The sequence below is a fragment of the Eulemur rufifrons genome, chromosome 30, assembly GCF_041146395.1.
Source record: "Eulemur rufifrons isolate Redbay chromosome 30, OSU_ERuf_1, whole genome shotgun sequence".
In the NCBI taxonomy this organism is placed as follows: domain Eukaryota; kingdom Metazoa; phylum Chordata; class Mammalia; order Primates; family Lemuridae; genus Eulemur; species Eulemur rufifrons.
Window position 1 is genome coordinate 98,670,946 of NC_091012.1, and position 24,828 is coordinate 98,695,773.

Consider the following 24,828-nt stretch of genomic DNA (forward strand, 5'->3'; position numbering starts at 1 on the left):
AGCTTTACAAGCACATTTTATAGCTACAAATTATACCTTCTTCTACCTCTGAGGTTTCTCTCAGCAAGGACATTTTTTGGCCACTGGGATCTTCCCAACCTCTTCACTGGCGCTCCCTGCTTTCAGTGTTTAATTTAGGCCAATATCGACGAGAGGCAGTGAGCTACAAGAACTATGAATTCTTTCTCCCAGACAACACGGAAGCCCTACTTATCAGGAAGTAAGTACCAACATTTTAGGAACTGTGCTGCTCCCTGGCTGAGGAAGGCCTTTGTTCAGATATTGGGGGAGTCGGGCAGAGTAATCTGGGCCAGGAAGGAGGCCCTCTAGAATCTCAAACAGCAGTTGGGACAGTCCTTCCACCATCCTGCTTGAAGCATGTTTCTGGTCATAACCATCCCTTGCTCAAGAACCTTTAATAGTCTCCTACTTCTGACAAGAGAGAATAGAAACTTCTCAGCTTAGCATTTGAGACAAGAGTCTCAATAGCTTGGCCTAGTCTAGTCTCCCTAGGCTTATTAATTCAACCTCTAGGTCTTTCTCCCCTATAAGACTCTGAGTACTTCCAGAACAGAGCCTGGGGCTCATTTATTGATCCATGCCTTCATCATAGAACCCAGCAATAAGTAATCACGGAAGAGATTTTTACTGAAAGCATAAATACAATGCCACTGTCATGCCTATCCTTTCAGTGTTACACATGCCAGGCATGCCTTTTACTTCTCAGAGCACATGCCTAGGCTCTACCTGGGTTCCTAAACCAGTTCAGTGTGAGCTTCATTAGCTCGAGGGTTGGAGCCCCTTAGTGTTACAGCTTCCATCAATTGCTGAACTTTTCCTGGGTATGTCACTTTATACCTGCCCGTGAGCTGTGCACATAGAGCTACTTTGAGCTGTTTGACCCTTCTGTGGTTGGCATGATACCTAGAACATAGGACACCCTATGTGGATGTTCAATAGATGAATAATTTAGTGTAAGACGTGAGAGATGGTATAGAAGACAATACAGAAAAAGAAAGAGAAACCCATCCTGGTGGATAGGGGTTGTCTCTGTTTCTTTCCCGGTCTATTTCAGACAGTGCGCCCTGGCAGCCCTGAAGGATGTTCACAACTATCTCAGTCATGAGGAAGGTCACGTTGCGGTAAAGAAATTTTCATTTTTTCCTCAAGTATCTGCTGAGATGGAGAATGGCTGATATGTACTGAACATTTATGATATGCCATACATTGTTCTAAGTTCTTTGCATATATTAATAATTTAAGTTCACGCTCCCCTGTGAGATAGATATTGTTATTATATACCATTTTAGAGCCCAGAAGAATGACTCACAGAGAGATTAAATAATTTCCCAAGGTAGTATGTCATGTACCCAACAGGGCCAGAAGTGGAATCCAGGTTATGTAGCTCCAGAATCTCCACTCTTAACCACTATTCTCTGCTAGTCCACCCTCAAGAATTCAGCAGGACTCTACTAGAATTTAAGACTGCAGTACAAATATTTTTGAGTTCTAGAGATTTACCTAAACTTCTAGTCAATTTAATTTCATAGACCCTTGGGATAGTATTTGCAAATTCTAAAAGGAGAAGAGATCCTCAAATATGCAAATGGTTCCATATCAGGTGCTAAGGTTAGGGAGTTGTTTCCTGTTCATGGGGACTTCTGAGGTAATAAGGAAAGAAGAAGCCTCACCTAGGAGTTGAGAGAACCAGTTCTAGCTCTCCTCTGTCAGCAAATTTCAGTGATTTGGGTCAAGGAAAGTCCTTTTTATAGGCTTCAATTACTTTACCTGTATAAAGTAATCCTAATAAAACCCCACAATTTTCCTCTTGTCTTGTTGCACTCACAGGGTCTGGTAAATTTCTGGGCAGAAAGTAAGGGCTTAGTGAATGCTTGTGAAATTGACATAAGCCAATTCCAAATCTTTCCTATCTTCTAAGACCCTGTTCAAGTTCTACCTCCTTTTGGAATCCCTCCACTTAGCATAGGGATGGGCAAAAAGTAGGCGTTCTATCAATACTAGATTCAGAGTAAGCTAATCTCATTACCTGCCTCTAGGTTTTTGATGCCACCAACACCACCAGAGAACGACGGTCAATGATTCTGCAATTTGCTAAAGAACATGGTTATAAGGTACAGTAATACTCCCACTCTTATCTAGAGCCTACTTCTCTGGCACAAATACCAAAGAAAGGCAAAGCAGGGGACTTAGAGCAACCAAACCAGATACCATAGGCTCAACATTTTAATTTGGTTGTCTGGCTTTTTAGGATACAGTGAGAAACAGCAAAGCAGAACAAGAAAGGAGAGATACCATGTTAGGCAATGGAGGATGACTACTGACAGGCTGACACTATAGGGGATGATGATAAGGAAGGAGTGGAGAGAACCACTACAAAAAGCTTATATAAGAACTGAAATCCAATAAAGACACAAAACGACGATCTGGAGCCATTCAACTTAGAGCCAATCTGCCTCACAAAACTCAGAAGCCTGAAAGGACTGCCTGTGAACATTATGTTGTCAGAGATGCCCCTGGGGATGACTCAGAGCTATTGAGAAGGGGTCAAGCTATGTTTGGTTTGTACTAAATATGATTCCCAGCTAGAAATCTCTCTTCTGTTTCTCTCATAGGTCTTTTTCATCGAGTCCATTTGTAATGACCCTGGCGTCATTGCAGAGAACATCAGGGTAAGGAGCACCAGTTACCTTCCCCCTTACTCTGACTTAGGCTTGGATCATGCCTAAAAGGCCTCTGTGAGATTAAAGGAAGTATTCCTCCCTGAGCTCCTCCTCCCACTTCATACAGGAAGCATTTCCTGACCATCATGGCCCACAATGAACCTATGAAATTAACTGAAGCCAGCGTATATAGAGCCCTTACTGTGCACCAGGCACCATGCTTGACTCTGATTATTTTTTCACAACAAACCTGTATGTTAGGGATCATTTTTATGTTGAAGAGAGGAAACTGAGGTTCCAAGAGGAGAAATGAATTATGAAAGATTCATACAACCAGAAAAAGATAGAAGTGGGACTGGACCTCAGGCTTAGCTATCTGCCTCGAATGCCTATGGTCTTTATTCTGCCCCACAATTCATGTCAGAACTATCACTGCTATTAGATTCTAGGCATGTGGTCTAGAACTAAGTCATTCACCACATTTTGTTGTTCCCTACTTCATCAAATTATTGAAGCTCAGGGACAGAAGAGACCTTAAAGGTCATCTCTTTCAACCCTCCATCAGATATGTGAAATCTCAGCTAAATGTTTGTCTAGATTTTCTTTTATACCTGCAATGGAAAGAGGCTCATTGCCTTCAACAAATGCAACCCAGTCAAGCTGAAATCCACCTTCCTGTAATTTTCACGCATTGGTCCTTTTTTTTTTTTTTTTTTTTACCTCCTGGAACATAGAGCATATTCATTTCCTCTCCTCCTCCCTCTTCACCCACCCATCTATCCATCCATTTATTGATTCAACAGAAATTGTCTATACACTAGAGTTGGGCCATTCTGTGCATTAGAGACAGAGAAATGTGTAGACAAGAGTCCTTTCCTTGAGCTCACAGTCTAGTGAGGGAGACTGACAAGTATATAGACAGAACTCTGAGATCAGTGCTGAGATAAGGGAACAAAGGAGACTGTGGAAGCACAGTGGTGAGGATCTAACCTTGCATGGGGGTGAATATAAGGGAAGGTTTCCCAATGGAGGTAATAATTGAGCTGCGTATTGAAGAATGCATAGAAATTTGGCAGGCAGGTGAAGAATGGGAAATAAGGGAACAGCATATACTAAGTATGACATCCCCGGGGAACTATAAGTAACTTAGATTAGCTAAAGCAAAGTGTGTGGAGGAATAGGGAAGCAATGGGAAATGAGGATTAAGAGACAATTTGGGGCTCAATCATGACAAGCCATGAGCCACCTATGAAATAGTTCATACTTTTTCCTAAAAGATATGAGGAAATGGGAAAGGGTTTTAAGTAGGAGAATGCTGTACCCAGACATGTGCATGTTAGAAATGTCCTTCCAGCTCCCTGTATGGTAAATATATCAGAAATAACAAGACTGTAGACAGAGTAATAGGTCACAAAGCTATAGTGAGCACAGGCAAGAAAGAATGGATATTTAGTCCAGATGACAGAGTGGAGAAGATTTGTTGCCTGCTAAGCAGTGAAGGATGATAGGCATCTGGGATGACTCCCAGATTCCATTTAGGCTCAGGTGCCATTCTCTGAGATAAGGATTGTGGGAGGAAATGGTAGGCAGTGGGGGATTAGGATGTGCCAGTCTATCAGAAATCCAAAGACAACCTGCCATATTCTCCCAGTAAACACTCAACACATGAGACATTGTGACCCCTGGTCAAGATCTCTGGTTCCTCTTGTTCAGCCTCTTCTCACATCACAGTTTCTGGTCCTCTTATGAATATAATAAATATTCTTCTTAAGCAATGTGTGCTCTGAGACTAAGTACAATGTAACAGGCCTTGTTTGACCACACAGAGATGAGGAATGAGGAGTCACACAATCCAGCTTCTCTTCAATTGATTGATTTTATAAACTTGGGCAAGACCCTTTCTCCAAGTCTCAATTTCCTCACCCATAAAATGAGGGGTGTTGTATTCAATGGTCTCTATGGACCCTTTCTAAGGATACTGTCAGGGTATCCATCTCTCAGTGTCATCCTTGGTGCCTCTGTCCTCCCCATTCCCAGCAAGTGAAACTCGGCAGCCCTGATTACATAGGCTGTGACCAGGAAAAGGTTCTGGAAGACTTCCTAAAGAGAATTGAGTGCTATAAGGTGAACTACCAACCTTTGGATGATGAACTGGACAGGTAAGAGCCCAGCACCCCAAATTTGAAGTCTGGATCCTTAGCCCAGTTTTGACATCCTGTAGGACCTGGGGAAATGTCCTCCCTTTCTGGGCCTCAGCTTCTCTATCTATAAGATGATGATCTATCTTCAAGGGCCCTCCTAGCTCTGATTCCTTGATGTGAAAGTGGTCCATAAGATGACTGAAATAGTGATTTCCTGAGCAATATGGACATATCAGGACCCTGAGAATAAATACCTCCCTCCTGTGGGTGTTGCTATTATTATTACAAAAGTATTCTTCATGTATGAATGACACTTCAATTTCCCAACATGTTCACCTTCTTTCTTTCGTTGAATTCCCACAGCATCCCTGTAAAGGAGGCTGAGATAGGTCTTATGATCATAATTTTTCAAGAAGAAATTGAGCCATAGAAAGCTTAAACTACTTTCCCAAGCTCCCACCACAAGTCAGGGGGTAGACCTAGAATTCTAGCTACTTATTCTGTCTCCAAGTCATGTCTCTTCTCACAATACTCATGTGCCTCTTCAATCAACAAGTCTGTTCAGGCTCCTTTGGACTGTGGTGTATGTAAGGGGTGTAAATAGAGGCAAGAGAGGTGGGTTCTATCCTGTGGTAGCTTCCATAGAACCTTAAAACATGGTAAGACTCATGAAAAACAAGAAATGTTCTGTCATAACACCAACCAAAGATAGGAGAGGTGTTATCTAGCAGTATAGGACAGACGTGAGTTTTAGATGTAGGATGTTTCTAGAACCTACTCTCTTTCAAAACAGGTTGTGATGAGAAGGGGCCTGGGTCACCCACACCCTTTGGGACCCAAGTGAGAAATGTAAGGAGGACTCACATGGCCATTACCACCCTAAGAAGTTTAAAGAGCAACCTTCCAGCCTTACCAACTGAAGTACTGAGAGATGAGAATTGTTATTCCCCCACTCTGTAGGTGGGGAAACTGAGGCCCATGTCAGATCAAAGCCTTACCTGAGGCCACACAATGAGTCAGTAACAGAATATATACTCAAACCCATATCCCCAAACTTCCCTCTTGGCTGCCCCTGCCACATCCCTGTATCACAAAAAGTGTAACATGAGGCTTAGATATTCAGTGAAAAGGGCATGACCTTTATGTATGATTGTGTAGATTGTTCATTGTACAGGCACCCTGGTCAAGAGTACACTTGCTTCTGTCACTAAGACATGTGCTGGAGTGGGGCTGTATATGTCTTCAGGAAAGTGCTACTTTTTCACATTTCCACAATGGTGCCATATAAGCTAAACAGCATATGGTGAAAGGAGCCTGAAGGAAGGGGACAGAAGTAAGAGAACACCGAGAAAGCCCCCAGCCCTGGGCCTAGACTCTTGCAGGTGCTCGGTTGTTATTTGATGAGTCAGTTTGGGCCTGAAGACAATAGATCTAGAAGGTCAGATTTATGTCATCATTTTTTCCAATAGCAGAAATTTATAATCCATGCATCAAGTTCCATCCCTGAGCACAGAACCCAAAGAGAGAAGGGCTGTACCTGCTTTGACAGAATGTCCAGTTGGTTGGGAAAAACCATAAGTACACAGTTGATCACAACTCTAGGGACAATAAACCAAGTGGGCTGTAGGAACTCAGCCCAGCTTGGAGGAAAAAGGTCTGGAAGAGCTAGATTACCCAATAGACAGACTAAACTTGTGCTTAGGGCACTAGCAAGGTAGAGGCTACCAAAAAGAAGAAGAAAACTACCTTAAAATCTTTTTAATATTTGATATTTCAAAAACAGCATCAAGTTAGTCAATGTGGAAAAAAATAAAACCATAACCTAGGAGGACCTCCTTGTATTATATACTTTATAGTTTTTATTTTAAATTACACATGGTGCGGATGGGCATTAGTCACTATAATTTTTTTTTTTTTTTTTGGTGTGGGGCACCACTAAATGACTCCTGGGCTCAAAGAAAGCTTCTTGGGGTGAGTGAATGTGCTGACTCTTGACAGATGAATGCGTAGGAGCTCAACTTGGAAATCAGTCAAGGCACATCTTTTTAAGCAAAGAGAACAGCACTTTGTAATAGCCTAGTTACATCTGAATAAGAGAAGAGGACTACAGAGAATATTCCAAGTTTAACAGAAAAAGTGTGAAGGCAAGATTGAAACAGAAAAGTTATGGGTATGGGCATGGGACTGTGAAGTGAGGCCAACTGGGGTCAATGTGTGAAAGTACCTAGTATATCACACTAAGCTGAGGAATTGAGAAGTTCTCCTAGGGACACACCAGACCTAGTGTTAGGAACAGATAGTAACCAGGCTAGAAGGTTGCATCAGGTATGTCCTATCTGTAGGCTCTGAGGGTCCTATGAGACATAATTTGAGAGAGGGAAGCCTTCTGGGGTTTAAATCCCAAGTCTACTTCTTCCTGAGAAAGTGACTTTGGGAAAATCACTTCCTTTCTCTGTGCTTCATTTTCCTCACCTATAAAACAGAGATGATAATCTCTGCTCTGTAGGATGGTTATGAGGACTCATGGACTTTTAAATGCCCACAGAATTTTAAAGGCCAGATGCACAGAAAATGTTCAACAAATGCAAGTGCCCTGTGAGAGCTATTGGGTGTGGATCACAGGACTGGGCATGAGGAGTGTGGGACAGACATAAAAGACTTCTCTAGGAAGATCAAGGGAGAGGTTTTCTGAAACCAAACCCATCAGCAACCTTACTAATTGCCTCAGGTTAGTGCGGCTCTTTCTGCTCACTTTGTTTTGTTATCATGAAACCAGGATTGTTGGTGTCACCTCATTGGCCCAGCCTCCCACACCTCTTCTCAGTAATCTCTCTGAACTCTCTCTAAGCCAACAACTAAAGAACTAATGCCTGGCACAGCAGAGACCTCAGGAGTCATGCTCCATGCTTCAGATGTGATTAATCAGTGTCCCTACCCCATCCCCCAGATCCTCCAGAAACAGGTGGTTGAATAGTTTGATTATCACTCCACATGTAGTTATTAGTTCATGACAGAGCACAGAATTGAGGAGACAGCAAGGAACTTTGAGCAAGCACCACAAGTTCCCCAATGGTGTTGTGGACCACCTCTGTATCCCTATGCCCAAGTACTTGGCACACCACAAAGGGAGTGACTGTGGAATGAATGTTGAGCATTGATCATGTGTTTCCAGGTATATGTTCCTGACTGCCAAAAGAGCTGTCAAAGGGCAGACACTATGTCCCCACCCCAAGCACAGTGCCTAGAAGAGAGGAAGGTGTGTTTGTTGACAGCATGGCAAATAGGGAAAGGACACAGCCCAACCCGCTTTCTGAGCGAGGAGAGAGAGACACACACACTCAAACACATATGCACACACAGTCTGGTAGCTTCCTGTAGAGTATAAAGTGTAATACATAGCCAAAAAACAAACAAACAAACAAACAAACAAACAAAACAGGAGGGAAGAGCTTGGCTCAGGATCAGAAAGGGAGGGGGAATCAAAAAGTCAAACTCTGCCAGTGAGATGCTGGAGACAACCAGAGATGCAGAGGATTACTCCTCTCTGAGTATAAGAGGGGTGTGAACTACAAAGGAGAGAACCCCAGCTGCCTGTAGTGTGATGAGTGAAGGTGAAAAGACAGCCTGGCTCAAGCTGAGGCTGAGGAAAAGAGACAGGGGAGATGATACCAGGCAATGAGCTCCTTGGGGTGGTCAGGAAACAAGTCTCTAGGACAGGTACTCAAAACAGGGCAAGGCATGGCATCACGTTAGGTGAGAGCTGGGTTGTGCAGTAAGCTTGAAAGCAGGGTATGTGGTTGGGGCTTTCTCTTGGGATCAACTCCACCACCATCAGCTCCTGAGCTGCCCTTGCTCCTGCTTGGCTCCGGCCCAGCCACCTGTCCTACATCAAGATCTTTGACGTGGGCACACGCTACATGGTGAACCGAGTGCAGGACCACATCCAGAGCCGCACAGTCTACTACCTCATGAACATCCACGTCACACCCCGCTCCATCTACCTCTGCCGGCATGGCGAGAGTGAGCTCAACCTCAGAGGCCGCATCGGAGGCGACTCTGGACTCTCAGCTCGGGGCAAGCAGGTAGGGAGGGCCCCAGACACCCAGAGGGGTTGGCGGAGCTGGCCCAGGTGGGCGGGGGGGTGGGCTGGCCACTGCCTGGGTCCGGAGCTGGGGGACCCCGCAATGGGGGACAAGCAGATTCTGGCCCTTCCACCCATCAGCCACTCAGTCTTGACGCAGCCATCTGCTCCCGTATGCCCACTGCTTCCGCAGGTCTAATAGCTTGGCCCCGGCACCCAGGGCCTGCCCAAATCCGCCTGCTTCTCTTGGCCCTGCCTGACTGGTCCCCTCATCTTTCTCAGAGCTCTGGGCCTTTGCTTGTGCACTTCCCCCACCTGGGCTGCCCTCCTCTGTCCCCTCTGCCACCCCTAATCCCTCTTCTCCCAGACTCAGGGCTGCTGCTGCCCTGCCCCCGCCCTCCAGGGGTCACACTAGCAGCACTTGTCCCCACCAGCGACCTTGTCCTTCCTGCCCTCCCTGCCCCCCTCCAAGGCCCAGCACCTGCTCCACGGTCTGGTCTGGTCCAGAAAGCCCTCCCGGTCCTCTCCTCCCCGCCAGGCAGGTCGCCGCACCCTGGGCTCCAGCTCTCCAGGTCTGGCCCATCTGACTCTCCTGGCCTGAGTCTCTTCTCCCCAGCCGGGCACACTGACCTGCATGTGCTGGGTGCCGGCTACACAAAGGGGTGCAGGGCCCCAGCATTGGGCCCTGCGCCTGGCCTTGTAGCACAGGTATTGCTTCTGCTGGGAGCACTGCTTGGGGGGGCACAAGTGGGAAGTGAAGTGTAAGAGGGACATTTATCGTCATTACTGTCATTTATTGGGCACCTCTGCGCAGTCGTGGTGCCATCTGCTTGCACACATGTGGCCTCCTTTAATCTTCACAACAGCTCCTTGGGGTGGGCGTTGCTGTCACCGGCTTATGGATGGGGAAGCTGGGGCCCAGGGAGGAGTAGAGAGTGGCCCCAGGGCTCATGGTACCCGACAGAGCCAGGACTGAGAGCCAGGCCTTCCTGACTGCCTCAGTTCCCCACTGGAGAGACGGCAGGTGTCCCAGGCCAGACGTGGCCCCAGAAGGCCCAGTCCTTGATGCTCCCTTTCTTACCTCCAGACGGGCAGCCTCCCCTCAAGATACACTCTGACCTCTGACTCCTCCACTCCCACCCCTCAGCGCGGCGTCAGAGGACCTGTGACAGGGGTGTCTCGGTCGGAGCCCCCGCCCTGCCCGCACAGCTCAGAGCAGGGGCTGACACGTGGCCGTCTCCACAGGGTGCAGCTTCCTAGCACACAAGTGTGCACACGGCACGCACACAGCTGTCCCCAACCTTCACGCTCATGGGCACAGTGCACCAGCCGGGTTTACAAAGCACTTCCCATCGACTGTTAGCCCCATCACCATCGCTCTCACTTGTGCAGCACCTACTGTGTACAGAGAGTCTGTGGGCCCCCCACCCACCATCTAAAGTGACGCTCACAGAGAGCAGGCCGGGCGAGCCAGTGCTCTCCGCCTCTCACAGGCGATACGAGGCCAGAGAGGGGCAGGGACGCGTCCGAGGGCACACGGGGACCGTGTGAGGGAGTTGGGGGCGTTTGACCCATGTCTCCTACCTCCCAGTCAAGAGCTCCTAACACCAGAGCGCATGGCCTGTTGATTCATATCTCTAATTAAATGTGTGTATAACGTGGCTATGTCTTTGTATGCACATGCGTGCCTGTGTCTACGCATCTGTGTACATGGATGTTCCTAACACACAGCATCGTGACTCATAACACACCTGTACACAGAAGAAGAGCGAGTCACTTGCGCCTCTGGACTCCCACAGCCCTTGTGGTTCCCCTCAGCGCTGCCATTGTCTCCCCCGCTGCACCGGCCGTCTCCTGAGAACGAGAGCACCCCGGCACCCAGCACAGGGCCACACACACACTCAATACATGTGTTAATGCCCTTAGAACCTGGATACCAGGAACCCTACTTAAGCAACGGGTATTCACAGTGTCAAAGAGAAATAGAAATGTCTCCCAAATCCTATACCTCCACTATCTGTTCACACCGAGGGTACCCCACTCTTTGCTCTTATTGCCCAGAGTCCACTTTCAGTGCCTGCATGAGCCTAGCCTAGAGTCTGTCCACCTGAGGACTGGTCATGTTACAGGAGTGTTCACCCTTAGGCCAAAGGGTGGCCAATGCGTTGCTGTTTGTGAAGCATGGGGATTAGTAGAGGAGGGGTGTAGACAGAACTTGGTCATGTGGGTGGGTCATCTACAAACATGTACTCAAGGTACCTAGAAGTTCAGTGTGGAGCCAGAAATGGAGTGAGAAGTGAGGAAGACTGTGCATGTGGTGCCTCCATTTGTACTTTTGTCCTAGGTTCTACAAATGTTAGAGGTGGGCCTATTTAAATGAATGAATAACTGAGTAGAGGGTTCAGTGAGCAAGCATCAATGAACACACACACACACATGCATGCACGCATGCACGCACGCACTCACTCATACTTTTCTATTCCCTTGACCCTTAATCACATAGGAAAGAGTATGGCTTTTTATAAATTTGGAACATTTAAACTCTCTGCTCTTGCTTGCTCACCACCATTCCATTTGTAGCAGATCTAAGCTTGTTCTCATGGCTACCTTGTCCTCTCTCACCTCTCCTTTTGCTTTCCTCTCCTCCTCTGCACCCCCACACCCTAGTATGCCTATGCCCTGGCCAACTTCATTCGGTCCCAGGGCATCAGCTCCCTGAAGGTGTGGACCAGCCACATGAAGAGGACCATCCAGACAGCTGAGGCCCTGGGTGTCCCCTATGAACAGTGGAAGGCCCTGAACGAGATCGATGCGGTGAGATGCGTGGCAGCGGGGGGCTTGAGTCTGGCCTTATTCCCTGGGTTGCCCCTGCTCCAGTCCCTATGGGGAAGCTAATTAATTCAAAAAAAACATTTCTTGACAACCAGCCATGTGCCAGATCCTATTCTGTGCCTTGGGGATCCAGTGAAGGCCAGAAGAGACACAGTCTCTGCCCTCATGGAGCAGTCCGGAAATAGGACATTACATCTCAGTGTGACAAAAGGTTATGGGAGGGACAATATAAGGGATTATAGGGGATCAGAAGGTGAGGGTGCTCCTGACCAGACTTGGTGGTGGGGGATTTACAAGGAAAGATTCCTGGAGGAAGCTGGAGGTGAGATATGAAGCAGGCAAAATTTAGTTCAGGGACAGAGAACAGCTCATGTGAAGGCCCAGAGATGAGAAGAGAGCATGGCATGTTCAGGGAACTGAAGGAAAGAATAGCAAAGAGGCTGGGATGGTGATAATGAGGTCTGGAGAAAAGGAAGACAAGGCTGGAAAGGAAGCGTGGCCATGAGGTCTTATAGGCCATGTTGAGGGATTCGGATGCTGCCCTAACAACAGTGGGAAGCCATTGATGGGGTCTAAGTCAAGGAGGACTGGTCTGAACATGATTCACATTTTTTAATAAAAGTCCACCCCTGGGCATGTGCAGAGACTCGGTGGGAAAAGGGCGCGAATGAGCATATAGGTTAGTAAGGAGATGGCTGCATTAGTTTGGCAAGAGGTGAGGGCATGTTGGACCACAGTAGTGGCATTAGAGATGAAGAAGAAAGACTTGGGGAATGTTTCAAAGGGAGAATCAACAGGACTTGGTAGTGCACTGGCTTTTAAAGGGCGAGGAAGGAGGAGTAAAGGATTCAACCCTGGTGACATGGCAATCTCTCTTCAGGGTCAGGTTTTCCCCTGAACTCTTTGAGAAAGAAGCTGTTTCCTCTCCATTGTCTACCATTGCACTGTAGGTACACTGGTACAGGGCAGCAGCCCACAGGTTATAGTGGTTGGACATCAACATAAAAGCTTCATCACAGGTGTAGATAACTTGTGTGTGGATAGGTTAACTTGCTTGCCTGCTAGATATGCTTCTATAGATTGTGTGTGTGTGTGCATTCATACTTATGTACATAAATATAGTACTGAGATACATATAGTTAAAAAAAAGCTATGCAGCATTGTTCTACAGATCACATACATTTGCTATAAAATGCATGCAAACAAATAATGTAAACTGTTCATCATAAGAGTTTAGTTGCTGCTTATTTCTGGCCCACCTGTGATGTGAACATTTATTGAACATCTACTTGTTTCAGGTTCTGGAGTGGTGCTAGAGACAGAGATTAATCTGATTGGTTCCTATCTTCACTGAGTTTTTAGGATAAATTAGGTAGACAGAGGAATAAACAGAAATACAAAACAGCATGTGTAATTCAGGCTCTGATAGGCAAGACCATGGGTGCATAGAAGTCAGGGCACAGCACCTGACCCAGCCAGAATCAGCCTGGAGGAAGTGATGCCTAGCTGAAGCCTGAGGCTGAGTAGCAGTGTACCAAGTAGAAAGGATCAGGAATGGTATTCCAGGCAGACAGAGCAGCATAAGCAAATAGGATAGTGCCTGTGTATGGAAATGCTAAAGTTGTAGCAGTGGAGACAGAGAAGGAGGAAAAAAGAAGAGATTTGAAAGAGATTTAGGAAGTAGACTCTCAGGAATTGGCTCTGGAGGGATAGGTGATGAAGAAGCAAGAATTTAGAATGATACCTAAGTTTCTGGTTTATTTTCTATGATTAATAATAATTATACTTAATGCCACTGACTGAGTCTTTAAAATGTGCCATGTACATCCTGCACCAGTATCTTTTACATAAATTATCCCTAATATTCAAAACACTTCTACGAGGTAGTTGTAATTCTCCTCATTTTGTAGATAAGGAAAATAAAATTCGGAGAGGTTAGGCAGTTTGCCTAAAGTCAATAAGGAGTCAGTGGTTATTTCTACAGGCAACAGGCTCCTGGCATTCCTCAGAATAGAAAGCTGAAGCCAATCTGGAAGGACCTTGTGTACCCAGTAGGCTGCACTTTCTTTCATGGGCAGTGTCAGTTGGAGAAGTTTAATACTGCAGAACTGTTTGTGGTTTGGGGCGGGGGTTCAGTTCCTCACCCCTGAGGGAAGCCTCCTAGATGGATCCAAAAGACAGCAACCAGAGGCTGCTGCTCCGCCCCACAGGCTGGTTTAATTAAAATCCACACATCCAGAAGGAAACCTTAGAAACCTAACATCATTGCCCACTGCCACCAGCAGCCACCTCACTTCTGGGGATTTCTCAGTAGTTTTGGAATCTCTCATAAGCTCCTGAGGAACTAATTCTCTGAGTCCTCAATTCCTTCTTTACTTGAGGAGAGTGTATCTCCCCCAAGCCCACCCTGAAACTGTTAGGAATTTACTAATTGTTCTTCTCTGAATTGTCTATGGATATCTGTTTCTTTACCTGCCACAGATCCCGAAGTAGAGATCTGGGCAGGAGGGATGGGAAATGCTATAAAATGGGAGAGCACTATGGTGTATGTGCACACATGCGTGCACTTGCATATGCAGTCACAAACATCCACCGCAAGTATGCTCACACTTGCATACATGCACTTCACAGACACATGGACCCTCTTCTACCAACCACACCCGCAGGTATAAAAATACATAATTAGATGTGTAAGGTGCACCCACAGACCTCCTGGGGCAATCATAGAAAAACACCATACACTCAGCCTGAACTCACCTATCCATATACATTCACTCCCACATCCACATAGCTGCGCACCTCGTGCACACATACACATACACACTCACAGACAACAGGCGCAAACCCAGAGCTGTGTTCACAGAGACCCAGGTGCTCACTTGCTACTTTTCCACAATCACTGGTCTCAGAACTATAACAAAGGCTGTGTGGATTTCATCTTGTGAATACTTTTGCCCCCAAATACTTTATCTCAGGGTGTGTGTGAGGAAATGACCTATGAAGAAATCCAGGAACACTATCCTGAAGAATTTGCACTACGAGACCAAGATAAGTATCGCTACCGCTATCCCAAGGGAGAGGTAAGGTTTGGAGGGGTGGCCTGATTTCTAGAACTCCTCCCCAATACCTCCATTCCAACTGCCAGGATTCCACAGTTGTCTAGAAATCTTTAGAAACAGGGTAAAGCATATTTTGTGGCAGCTGCTATCTTACAAAACATGATTATCTGACCCTTGGCTTAGATTCTTGGGTATAAGCAACAGACTTTTTAAAAAGCTACGTATTTGCGTCCTTATTCTCTCTGCTTTCAGGACGGCCTACTTTATCCTAGACTTGTCTCTGGTATCCCTTCACTAAAGACACTTGAAATAATTCAACATACTCTAATTTCCTGACATTTTGTTGCCATGTTGCCTAAAGCTCCAGCCTCTCTGGGCAACTGGGCATCATCCAAAGGGACAATGGCTAATTGTTTAACTTACTTCCTTGCCACCACATGAACCAGACTGTCACTTTCCTATCCCCATATGAGATGAATGCTCATTGCTTTCAATCCAGCCTCCATTTAGCCAGTTCCACATTTTAGAGCATTTATTAGTCATATTCCATTTCTGATACAAATTCCTGGGAACAATTATCAGAAAAGCAGGACCTCTGGGAAGATAAAACAATATATATTCTGTTCATTACATAGCACTTTCATATTTTTATCTTTATCCTTAGAAATGACATTATAGAATCCATCTTAATTTGTTGTTGTTTTCCTTTATGTATTTTGAGGCTATATTATCAGAGGCATACGAATTTAAAGGAATTACATCTTCTTAGTGAATTGTACACTTATTATTACATAGTGACCAAACCTCTTTTCTCCTGATAATCCTTTTTGCCCAAAAGTGTATTTTGTTTTTATTTTTTTATTTCAATAGATTTAGGAGTTATAAGTGTTTTTTTGTTTCATGGATGTATTATGAAATGGTGAAGTCATGGCTTTCAGTGTACCTGTCACAGGAATAGTGTACATTGTACCCGATAAGTAATTTTTGATCCCTCACTCTCCCAACCTCCCCTTTTCTTAATTTCCAATGTCCATCATACCAAAAAGTATATTTTATCTAATATTAATATAGCAATACAAGATTGCTTCTGGTGACTGGTTGCCTAGTTCACTTTATTCATTTATTTCAACTTCCCTGTGTATTTTTGTTTTGTGTCTCTTATAAACAGCTTATAGTTGGATTCTGTTGTTTTTAATCCAAACTGAAAATATATGCCTTTTGAATAGTAAGTTTGGTATATTTGCTTTTATTGTAATTACTGATTTTTTTAGTTTATTTCTATTATCTTGCCTTGAGCTCTCTATGCTTAGTTTATTTTTCATTTTGTTCTTGCCTTCTTAAGGATTGATAGAGTTTTTATATCCATATTTAAGTTATATAATCTGTTTCCATTTATTTAGAAGTTACTCTTAATATTTTTAAAAAGATTTCATCATGATTCTTTTTATTCTTAGCAGATATCCCACTAAGTATGTAAGGTCAAATTATTGTATTTTAAAATCATTCATAATGATTATTTGTTATGCATTGTAATGCAACCAACTTGGCCCTTAACATTTTAATATGTGTAGTTAACAAAATCTAAAATCAATATCTCCACCCTTCTCCTAAACAACAGAACTTTAAAACTCTGGTCACTTTCTCTCCTAATTTACATGTTAATTGTTTTGTGTTTTAGGTCAATCTTGGTCTTAACCCCCAAATGAATTATTACTGTTGTTATTACTGTTATTATTATTGTATACAGTCAATGTTTATTTAGATTTAACCACATTTATGGAATCTTATTTTTCTTTTTTTTTTCTTTTTTAATTCTTATTTCAGCATATTGTGGGGGTACAAAAGTTTAGGTTACGTATATTGCCCTTGCCCTCCCACCCCCCTGAGTCAGAGCTTCAAACGTGTCCATCCCCTAGACAGTGTGCATTGCACTCATTATGTATGTATACACCCATCCCCTCCCCCACCCACATCTGCCCGACACCAGATCAATGTTATTCCTAAATGTACTCTTAGGTGATGATCAGTGAAACCAATTTCATGGTGAGTACATGTGGTGCTTATTTTTCCACTCTGATTCTTTTGATCATTCTTGCTCCTTGCATCTCAAGTCTTCCTTCTGAGTTAATTTTCCATCTTCCTTTGGAAGTTTTTTTAGTGAGAGTTTGTTGATAGTAATCTTACCCTTCTTTTTGTCTTACAATGTCTTGATGGGAGTGGGGGATTCCTCAATCCTAGTGATACTTTGGCTGGGTACAAAACTCTAAGTGGACAGTTGTTTTCTCTCAGCATTTTGAAGATATTACCCCCTGTTGTCTTCTGACTTCTACTGTGGCTAAGAAATCTGCTATCAGTCTAGTTTTTTCTTTTCTCTCTAGCTTTTACTTTTAAGGTCTTTGTATCTTTGTTCCTTTTGAGTTTCACTCTCATATGTCTAGATATTTTTTTTTATTTGTCTTGCTTGGAAGTAGTGGGACTTCCTGAATCTGAGGATTGGGATTCTTCAGCAATTCTGAAAAATTCTCATATATTATATCTTTAAAATTTTTTCTCTCACATTCTCTCTGTTATTTCCTTCTGGAAATACAATTAGATGTATTACTCCTGCCTCTATCCTTCATGTGTCCTAATATTTCCTTCCTATTTTCTATCTCTTTGTATCTTTTGCTGCATTCTGGGTAATTTTTTCAGCTTTATCTTCCAAATCACTATTTCTTAAGTAGTATCTAATATGTGTTTACCCTATCTACTGTGTTTTCAATTTTAATGAATACATTTTTCATTTCTGAAATTTTATTTAGTTCTTTTTCAAATCTATATCATATATTTGATGGCATATTGTTTCTTCCTTACATTTTTTATTCCACCTTTTATTTCTTTAAAAAGTTCAAACCTTTATTTTATATTGTACATCCCTTAAGTTTTTAGGGTTCTATTCTTGTTTCTGCTTATTCTTGCTCATGGTAGCTTATTTCCTTGTGTTATGTGAGCTTCAGTTTAGCAAGAATTTATCTTTGGGAATCTCATACAGCCTGAGTTGAGAGAATCCAGAGAAAATTTCCATTTTCTTTGTAGTCCTGGGAGCTAACAACTTGAGACCACTTTTTATTAAACTTTCAGCGTAACATTTTCCAAACAACATGGCTAATGTAATTCTGAATCACTAACCCCACTGAGGAAAGGCTGGTGGTTATAAATTCTTACAGGAGGATTTTCCTATTTTTTTCCACAACGAGCCAGGGAGAGACAGATACATTTTCTTGTTGTTTCCGTTTGCCTGTGAGTGGACTTTTTCTAGTTTACACTTTTATGGAAGACGTAAATATTTGCCCTTTGAGGGTCTCAGATTTATGTGACAGTCTCAGTCCCAACTCCCCACCTTGTGTATACCTAAGGCTTTATCTCCTATTTATATGAGGTTTTTTAAAACTCAAGCCTCTTGGTTACTGTGACCAGCAAATGCCCCCAGGGTAGCTGTGACTTCTACACCAACACTTATCATTCTTTTTTCCAAGGTTTTCTTCGTTTAGGGACCCTATATTCATAGAATTTCTCTTGGTTTTTTTTTTTTTTTTTTTGAAAGGTCACCAGTGCAATTAAGAAGACATTTTGTAGTGAGGAGTTTTACTATTGTTATTTAGTCCACAATATTGATTGCCTTCATTTAGCAGATGAGAAATAGAGATCCTAAGAAGGAAGTGAGTTGCCTAAGGTCATATTGCTGGGTCAACAACTGAACTAGCACCAGAACCAAGTTTTTCTGATTCCTAGTTTAGAGTTCTTCCCCTCTGGCAAATATGCTTCATCTCCCTTTCTTACCCAAGTGCCTCTCTCACCTTTAGTCCTATGAGGATCTGGTCCAGCGTCTGGAGCCAGTTATAATGGAGCTAGAACGACAGGAGAATGTACTGGTGATCTGCCACCAGGCTGTCATGCGGTGCCTCCTGGCGTACTTCCTGGATAAAAGTTCAGGTAACGCCTTCCTCTCTGTTTCTGACATGGGGAACTGGACATGACTTGAGACGCTGATACCCGCGATTGGGAGTTTATATCTTAGTGGTTAACAGCAGAGTATCTAGAACAAAGATGCCTGGCTTCAGATTCTTTCTCTGTCACATACTAGCTGTACCACCTTTGACAAATTCCTTTACCTCTCTGGTTTCAGTTTCGTCATCTGTAAAATGGGGAGAATAATGGTGAAGTTTAAATAAACAACATGTATAAACAGCTTACAACAGTTCATGGCACATTGTATGGGCTATCTATATATTAGCTGCTATTATTAGTATTATTCTGAGCTATTATTAGTATTTTTTGAGGCATAGTCCTGCTCTGTCACCCTGGCTAGAGTGCCGTGGCGTCAGCCCAGCTCACAGCAACCTCAAACTCCTGGGCTCAAGCAATCCTTCTGCCTCAGCCTTCCAAGTAGCTGGGACTACAGGCATACACCACCATGCCCGGCTAATTTTTTCTATATATTTTCAGTTGTCCAGCTAATTTCTTTCTATTTTTTAGTAGAGACGGGGGTTTCGCTCTTGCTCATGCTGGTTTCGAACTCCTGACCTCGAGCTATCCTCCCACCTCGGCCTCCCAGAGTGCTAGAATTACAGGCGTGAGCCACCGCGCCCGGCCTCTGAGCTAGCATTTTCAAAGCCAACATTAATGGTCTGCCTCAACCTGAACAAGCTGAGCCAGTATTTTCCTGAAGCATGCTTCCATCAGGTGATAGCAGGGCCTTTCATGGCTTCATGATCCTGATTATAGGTTTCTGTCTTTGCTGTGAGGATGATTTCCCTAAAATAGTGATGTTTGTATTTTAAATTGTTTTCAAATGGTAATTTATTTTTTAAAAATATCTTAGCCATTGCATTTACAGAGTACTTATATACTGACTACATAGGCTGAACTGCAAACTAGAACAGGTGGCCTGGCAATGGACTATGATATCACCTTCAAGTGTGAGAGCCCATTTCCAATGTGGATACTGAAGTGTTGGCATTTCCATGATATTTTGAGGGTGCCTAAGGACAGTACAAAATAATATTTGATGCCTACAATGTCCTGCAGTCTTGGAGTTTTTCCTACAATTCTAGTTTCAAAAGCACTTGTAATATGGGGTCATCCAGAATCAGAACCCAGGGAACTTGAGAACTTGACATTAGATAAGTCATGTCCTCTGCCTAGTCCTCAATTTCCTCACTGGAAATAGGTGATGGGATGTGTAGCGTGGGGGTCCCTGCACTGCTAGATTTATGTATGTTCACATCTCTAATTTTCAGGGCAAATTTTTGAGAATGTGAGGCAGGCACTATAACTCCCATTGTCCAGATGAAGAAATGAAGAGAAGTGAGGTGACTTGCCCAAGGTCATAGGGCTCAGAGTGTCAATAGGAGTGGATCCCAGGTGCATGCCAAAGGCCTTCCCCTCTCAGATATGCGTGGAGTGCTAGGGGGACATGGGCACCTCCTGCTTTCTCCACTTCCTACTTGCTTTTACACACTGGCCATGCCAGCTGCTCATAACTACCCTGGCAGCTGGGCAGGGCAGGGTGGGGTGGGGTGCTCACCCCATTGCTCAGGTGAGTGATGTTGGAACAAAGCCCAGAGAGATGATGTGACTGGGAATGCAGACCCATGAGCCTCAGGCCTGGGGTACCCTCAGATTACATATAGTCCAATCCTGTCCTGTGAGATGAGGACACTGAAGGCCAGAGAAAGAAGAGTCTGGGCCACGGTCACTAGTCGAGGCAGGGGCAGAGCTGGGTCAGAGACCTCAGGCAAGTGGCTTCCCTTCTCCAGGTCTGTTTCCTCATGGGTACACTGAGGGGTGCAGAGCCCCAGAGGATCATGGAGGATGCAGCGAGATAGGGCACAAAGCACCCTCGGCCCAGGGCCTGACGATGACGAAGACAAGATGAGGAGGAGGAGCAGGATGGATGCCCAGTACCACGCCCAGCCTGTGTCCCAGGGGGCTGGCTGTGGGGGGCAGTGGCAGGCCTTAAGGCCTCTGATGAACCTAAGGGTCAGGGAAGCCGCCAGGGGAGGCGAAACTCCGCCATGAAGGGATCTTGCTAAATGAAGGGAGATGGGGAGCAGGTGTACAGGAGGGTGAGGGTGCCCAGCAGGTGGCTGTGGCGCCCCCAGGAGGCTGCAAGGCCCTCCATGGCAGGGACACCCGACTGCAGGGCACAGAGCACACATCTTGGCCTCAGAGGGTCCTGGGTTGAAGTCCCTGCTCTGACGCTCCCTGGCCGCAGGACTTGCAGCAAGGGACTTCCCTCCCAGAGCCTCAGTCTCCTCATCCACAAAATGGGCCTATTGTCCCCTCCTCTCAGGCTTGCCTGATAAATGGAAACGGAAGCCCTGACAAGGAATTGTGCGTGAACACTCAGAGCCATTTAATGTACCAGGTGACAACGGCAACCAAGCGACTCCACTGATGCCTGTGGATCTGAAGTGTAGGAGCAGGGGAGGGAGCAGGCCGCGTTGGGGAGGAGGCTGTGGGAGCAGTCAGTGCCACAGCAGGGGCTCAGAGGGCACCTGCTGACATGGACCATGGGACTTTGTGGTGGGGGTCTGCGCAAGGCCCCAGGCTGGGACAAGGGGAGGCCTGCCTCGGTGTCCCATTGGCCCTGGGAGTGAGGAGGTGGCTGTCTCTGGGGAGGCCGGCCTGACCCTCCTGCGGGACCCAGAGCCTGCCCGCCTTTCCCTGGGTGCTCCTTCCTCCCTGGCCCCAGGCAGCCTCCCTGCTCTCCTCCTCCCTGCCCAGCCTGCTCTCAGCGCTGTCCCTGCAGGGTGGGGCAAGCGGGCCCCTGGTGAGGCCCAGCTCCGGGTGGGCAGGTGCCAGGGGGAGAGTCCAGCCAGCCCGGAGGCCCGGGAGGTGGTGCCCCGGCCGGTGCCCTGTCTCTGAGGGCTGCTTCTGTTCTTTTCCAGATGAACTTCCCTATCTCAAGTGCCCTCTGCACACAGTGCTCAAACTCACGCCTGTGGCTCATGGTGAGTATCCCCAAGCTGATCCAAGGAAAGGCATATGGGGCTATGAGCCTGCCCCCAGTGCCTGCCATTTGCCCAGCAGAGTCCTAGGGGAGGTTTCCTGAGTGAGTAGATGGATGTCCTGGTGGAGGTGGGACTGGTGGTAGTCAGATAACAAGGAAAGGATAGGATGGCCTCTAAATCCAGGGCCTGGCTCCAACTTTCTCTGTCTCTGACAGAGTACTGAGCACACAACACTGAGCTATAGAAGGGGGACTCCATAAAGGGGACCAGAGGAAAATTGTAGGTTGGAGCCATATTGGAGAAAGAGCTCAGTACTCTCTCGGGGTGTTGGTTAGCTACAAAAGGTTCATGAACAGGGAAGGGACCGAATCGAATCTACTGTGGGATGTGAACAGGACAGAATGGCCTACTGAAGCCTGGAGTAAGGTGCAATCCACAGGGATGGAGCTAAGGGAGCTCCCACAGGCATTGGGCCTCCTCTGCCAGCCCCAGGCCGCAATGATGCACTCTCCTCGTTCTTCAGGTCCCTTAGAAGTCCATTGTGACCTTTCACACCCCTGGTGTTCCCTGTAACCACACTGTCCTCTAAATAAACTTTGCTGAGAATGATTGTCCAAGGCATGGCCCCAGGACTCTTCCACATCTTCAGCACCTAACACGCCTTGGAGGATCAGCAGAGATCCATCCATATTACAAAAATCTTACAGACCACAAGAGCTGGCAGAGGCCACAGATCTCTCATCTCCATCCCCATTTACAAATGGGCAATGAAGCTCAGAGAACTAAGCCTGTTGGGGGCAGAGCAGGAAGGACGCCTGTAGGCTGGCTGTCTCTCAGGCCTGGTGTCTTCCTCACGCAACACACAGCTGTTTAAATCCCCTCCCTATGGGGCAGTCCTGATCTATGCATGGTATGGAGCTGGGGGTGTGGGTGCTGATGACGGGCGGGGGGACAAAATCTCAGGGAAGACCTGTGCTTAACCTGGGGGCTTATGGACAGATGGGTTGTTCTTTTCTGAGGCTGCAAAGTGGAGTCCATCTACCTGAATGTGGAGGCCGTGAACACACACCGAGAGAAGCCTGAGGTAGGTGGGGGACTCCATGGTCCAAGCTGGTTGTGGACACAGCACATGGCGAAAGCCCCCTCCCCCTCAGAAAGACTGCCCCAACCCCACAGAGCCTGGGTGTTTTGCACCAACAGGTGGAATAACCAGCTTCCAGAAATGCAGGACCCACAGCCCAGACCTGAGGCACCATGGAGACGCAGGGCAAAGGCCTCAGGCTGAGATTTCCCCAGGCGGGCCTGAAAAGAGGGTCAGAATCCAGGCCTGGCTGAGAGAGGAGCCGGGCAGCAAGGACAGGAGGCAGGGGAGGGGCTGGGGCCCTACACTGCTATCTTCTTCCTATTAATCTTGGGCTCTCTTCGCAGAATGTGGATGTCACCCGGGACCCTCAGGAAGCCTTGGACACCGTCCCTGCTCATTACTGAGCTTTTTCCAAGAAGTCAAACTGCCTGTGTCCTCATTGCCTTCTACGTTCAGGAACTGCCATCCTTGCTCTTCTCCCTACCCTGAGAAGACTCTGGCCTTGGCCTCACTGGGAGAGCCCTGCTACCAGTGAAAAAGCCCTCAGAAGCTCTAAAACAAGTCTCAACTCCTGGCCACAACTAAGGAACTGTCTAGCTCTGGATGAAGTTCTTTCTTTATTAATTCATATTCTCTGATCAATAAAGACTTCTCTTACTAGCTACAGGAGGATAGTGAGAGGTCATAGTGAGGTTTCTTCCAGTGCTCTCAAGATCCTGATCCTGATCCTGATCCTGACCCAGCTCCGGTGCTGTGGGGGTGTGGAATGGGCGAAGACTTCCTGGAGGGAAGAGTTCTAGGGTAGCACCTCCAAAGATGGGGGAGGAAATAGGTCCTTGTGAGTACCTTTGGGCCTTGTTCCTTGGTGGGCAAGGTGGCTGGGGACATGACACCTTCATCCTTACAACTGGAGAACAAGCTGGCACTTGGGCAAAGTACTCTTCTCTTCTCTTCTCCAACTCTTGCTGCCATCCTGATTTCACTGTCCATGTGAATGACCCAACCAACACCCTGGCCTCCCGATCCCCTAACCCCCTCAACACCAGTGATCATCTTCTCCCCTTCAGCTAACCACTCTATGAACCTTGACATCATCTCCCCATTCTGACTTCTTCAATGCAAGCATCCCACTGTCTGATCACTGCCCACCCCCACCCAAGTCCTTACAACTCTGTGTCATCCACAGGATCCCTAGCAGCATGCCTGCATACATGTAGTATTTTATGAATGAATATTTGTTGTTGTACTGCATCAACAGCATAGTCCTTTGATTGCTCCATTGTCTCCCAACCCATCCTCAGTGTTCTTCCATCGCTAATCAGCTTGGATCCCCTTCAGCCACTCTCCATCCACCTACCGTGGGCCAGATACCAGCAACCCAGTGTTAAAGAGACAGACTCATACACTCGCTGCTTTTGTTCCCTTGTCCTTCCATCACAAACACCCAGCAAGACCCAAACCCTGCATAATCCACATCCCCTTTTTTTGCTGAGATCCACTACAGGGTTGCTGATCACTGCTTGAAGCAGATCTATATTTATCCGCTTCCATAACCACCCTCAAATCCTCTTCAAAGTCAGGGTCACCTTCTATTATCTGGCACCATAACCCATCCCACTTTCTCAGGAACAGGCTACTTCAGTCAATTCCTGATTCTTTCATGTCTATTTTCTGTCCCTCTCTGTTGCCTTTTGCCCCACAGTCTATGTAATATGTTCAAGTCTTTCTCTCCTATCCTAAGAAATCCCTCCCTTGTTCCTGTGTCCTCCCCTAGTTACCTCCCCCTCTATCCCTCCATTCTTACACAAATGAATCAAAGTGAATCTGTACTTACTGTCCAGAACCCTCTTCGTTTGCCTTCTGCTCCAGGCTTTCCCCCTCCATATCTTTGCTCAAGCTATTATCTTCTTGCTTGCCATGCTTTCCCCGGGCCTCTATGCTGCTGAAGTCATACT

At 46.0% G+C, this 24,828-nt stretch overlaps 1 protein-coding gene across 5 annotated transcripts in view; it reads left to right on the forward strand.

Moving 5' to 3' along the window:
• PFKFB1 (6-phosphofructo-2-kinase/fructose-2,6-biphosphatase 1) overlaps positions 1-24,079 on the forward strand; it is a 53,891-nt gene extending 29,812 nt beyond the window's left edge. For 2 of the 5 annotated variants that reach the window (XM_069464574.1, XM_069464570.1), the window contains 12 exons: positions 127-220; positions 1,076-1,142; positions 2,058-2,132; positions 2,634-2,690; positions 4,719-4,840; positions 8,697-8,904; positions 11,571-11,717; positions 14,711-14,815; positions 18,637-18,766; positions 21,727-21,789; positions 22,809-22,873; positions 23,218-24,079. In XM_069464574.1, the coding sequence (XP_069320675.1) occupies positions 127-220; positions 1,076-1,142; positions 2,058-2,132; positions 2,634-2,690; positions 4,719-4,840; positions 8,697-8,904; positions 11,571-11,717; positions 14,711-14,815; positions 18,637-18,766; positions 21,727-21,789; positions 22,809-22,873; positions 23,218-23,277 (1,193 nt within the window). In that variant the 3' untranslated portion in view covers positions 23,278-24,079. Of the gene's footprint in view, positions 1-126; positions 221-1,075; positions 1,143-2,057; positions 2,133-2,633; positions 2,691-4,718; positions 4,841-8,696; positions 8,905-11,570; positions 11,718-14,710; positions 14,816-18,636; positions 18,767-21,726; positions 21,790-22,788; positions 22,874-23,217 lie in introns of those variants that run through there. The other 3 variants (XM_069464571.1, XM_069464573.1, XM_069464575.1) reach the window with 3 other exon arrangements.
• Positions 24,080-24,828: the final 749 nt, after the last annotated feature.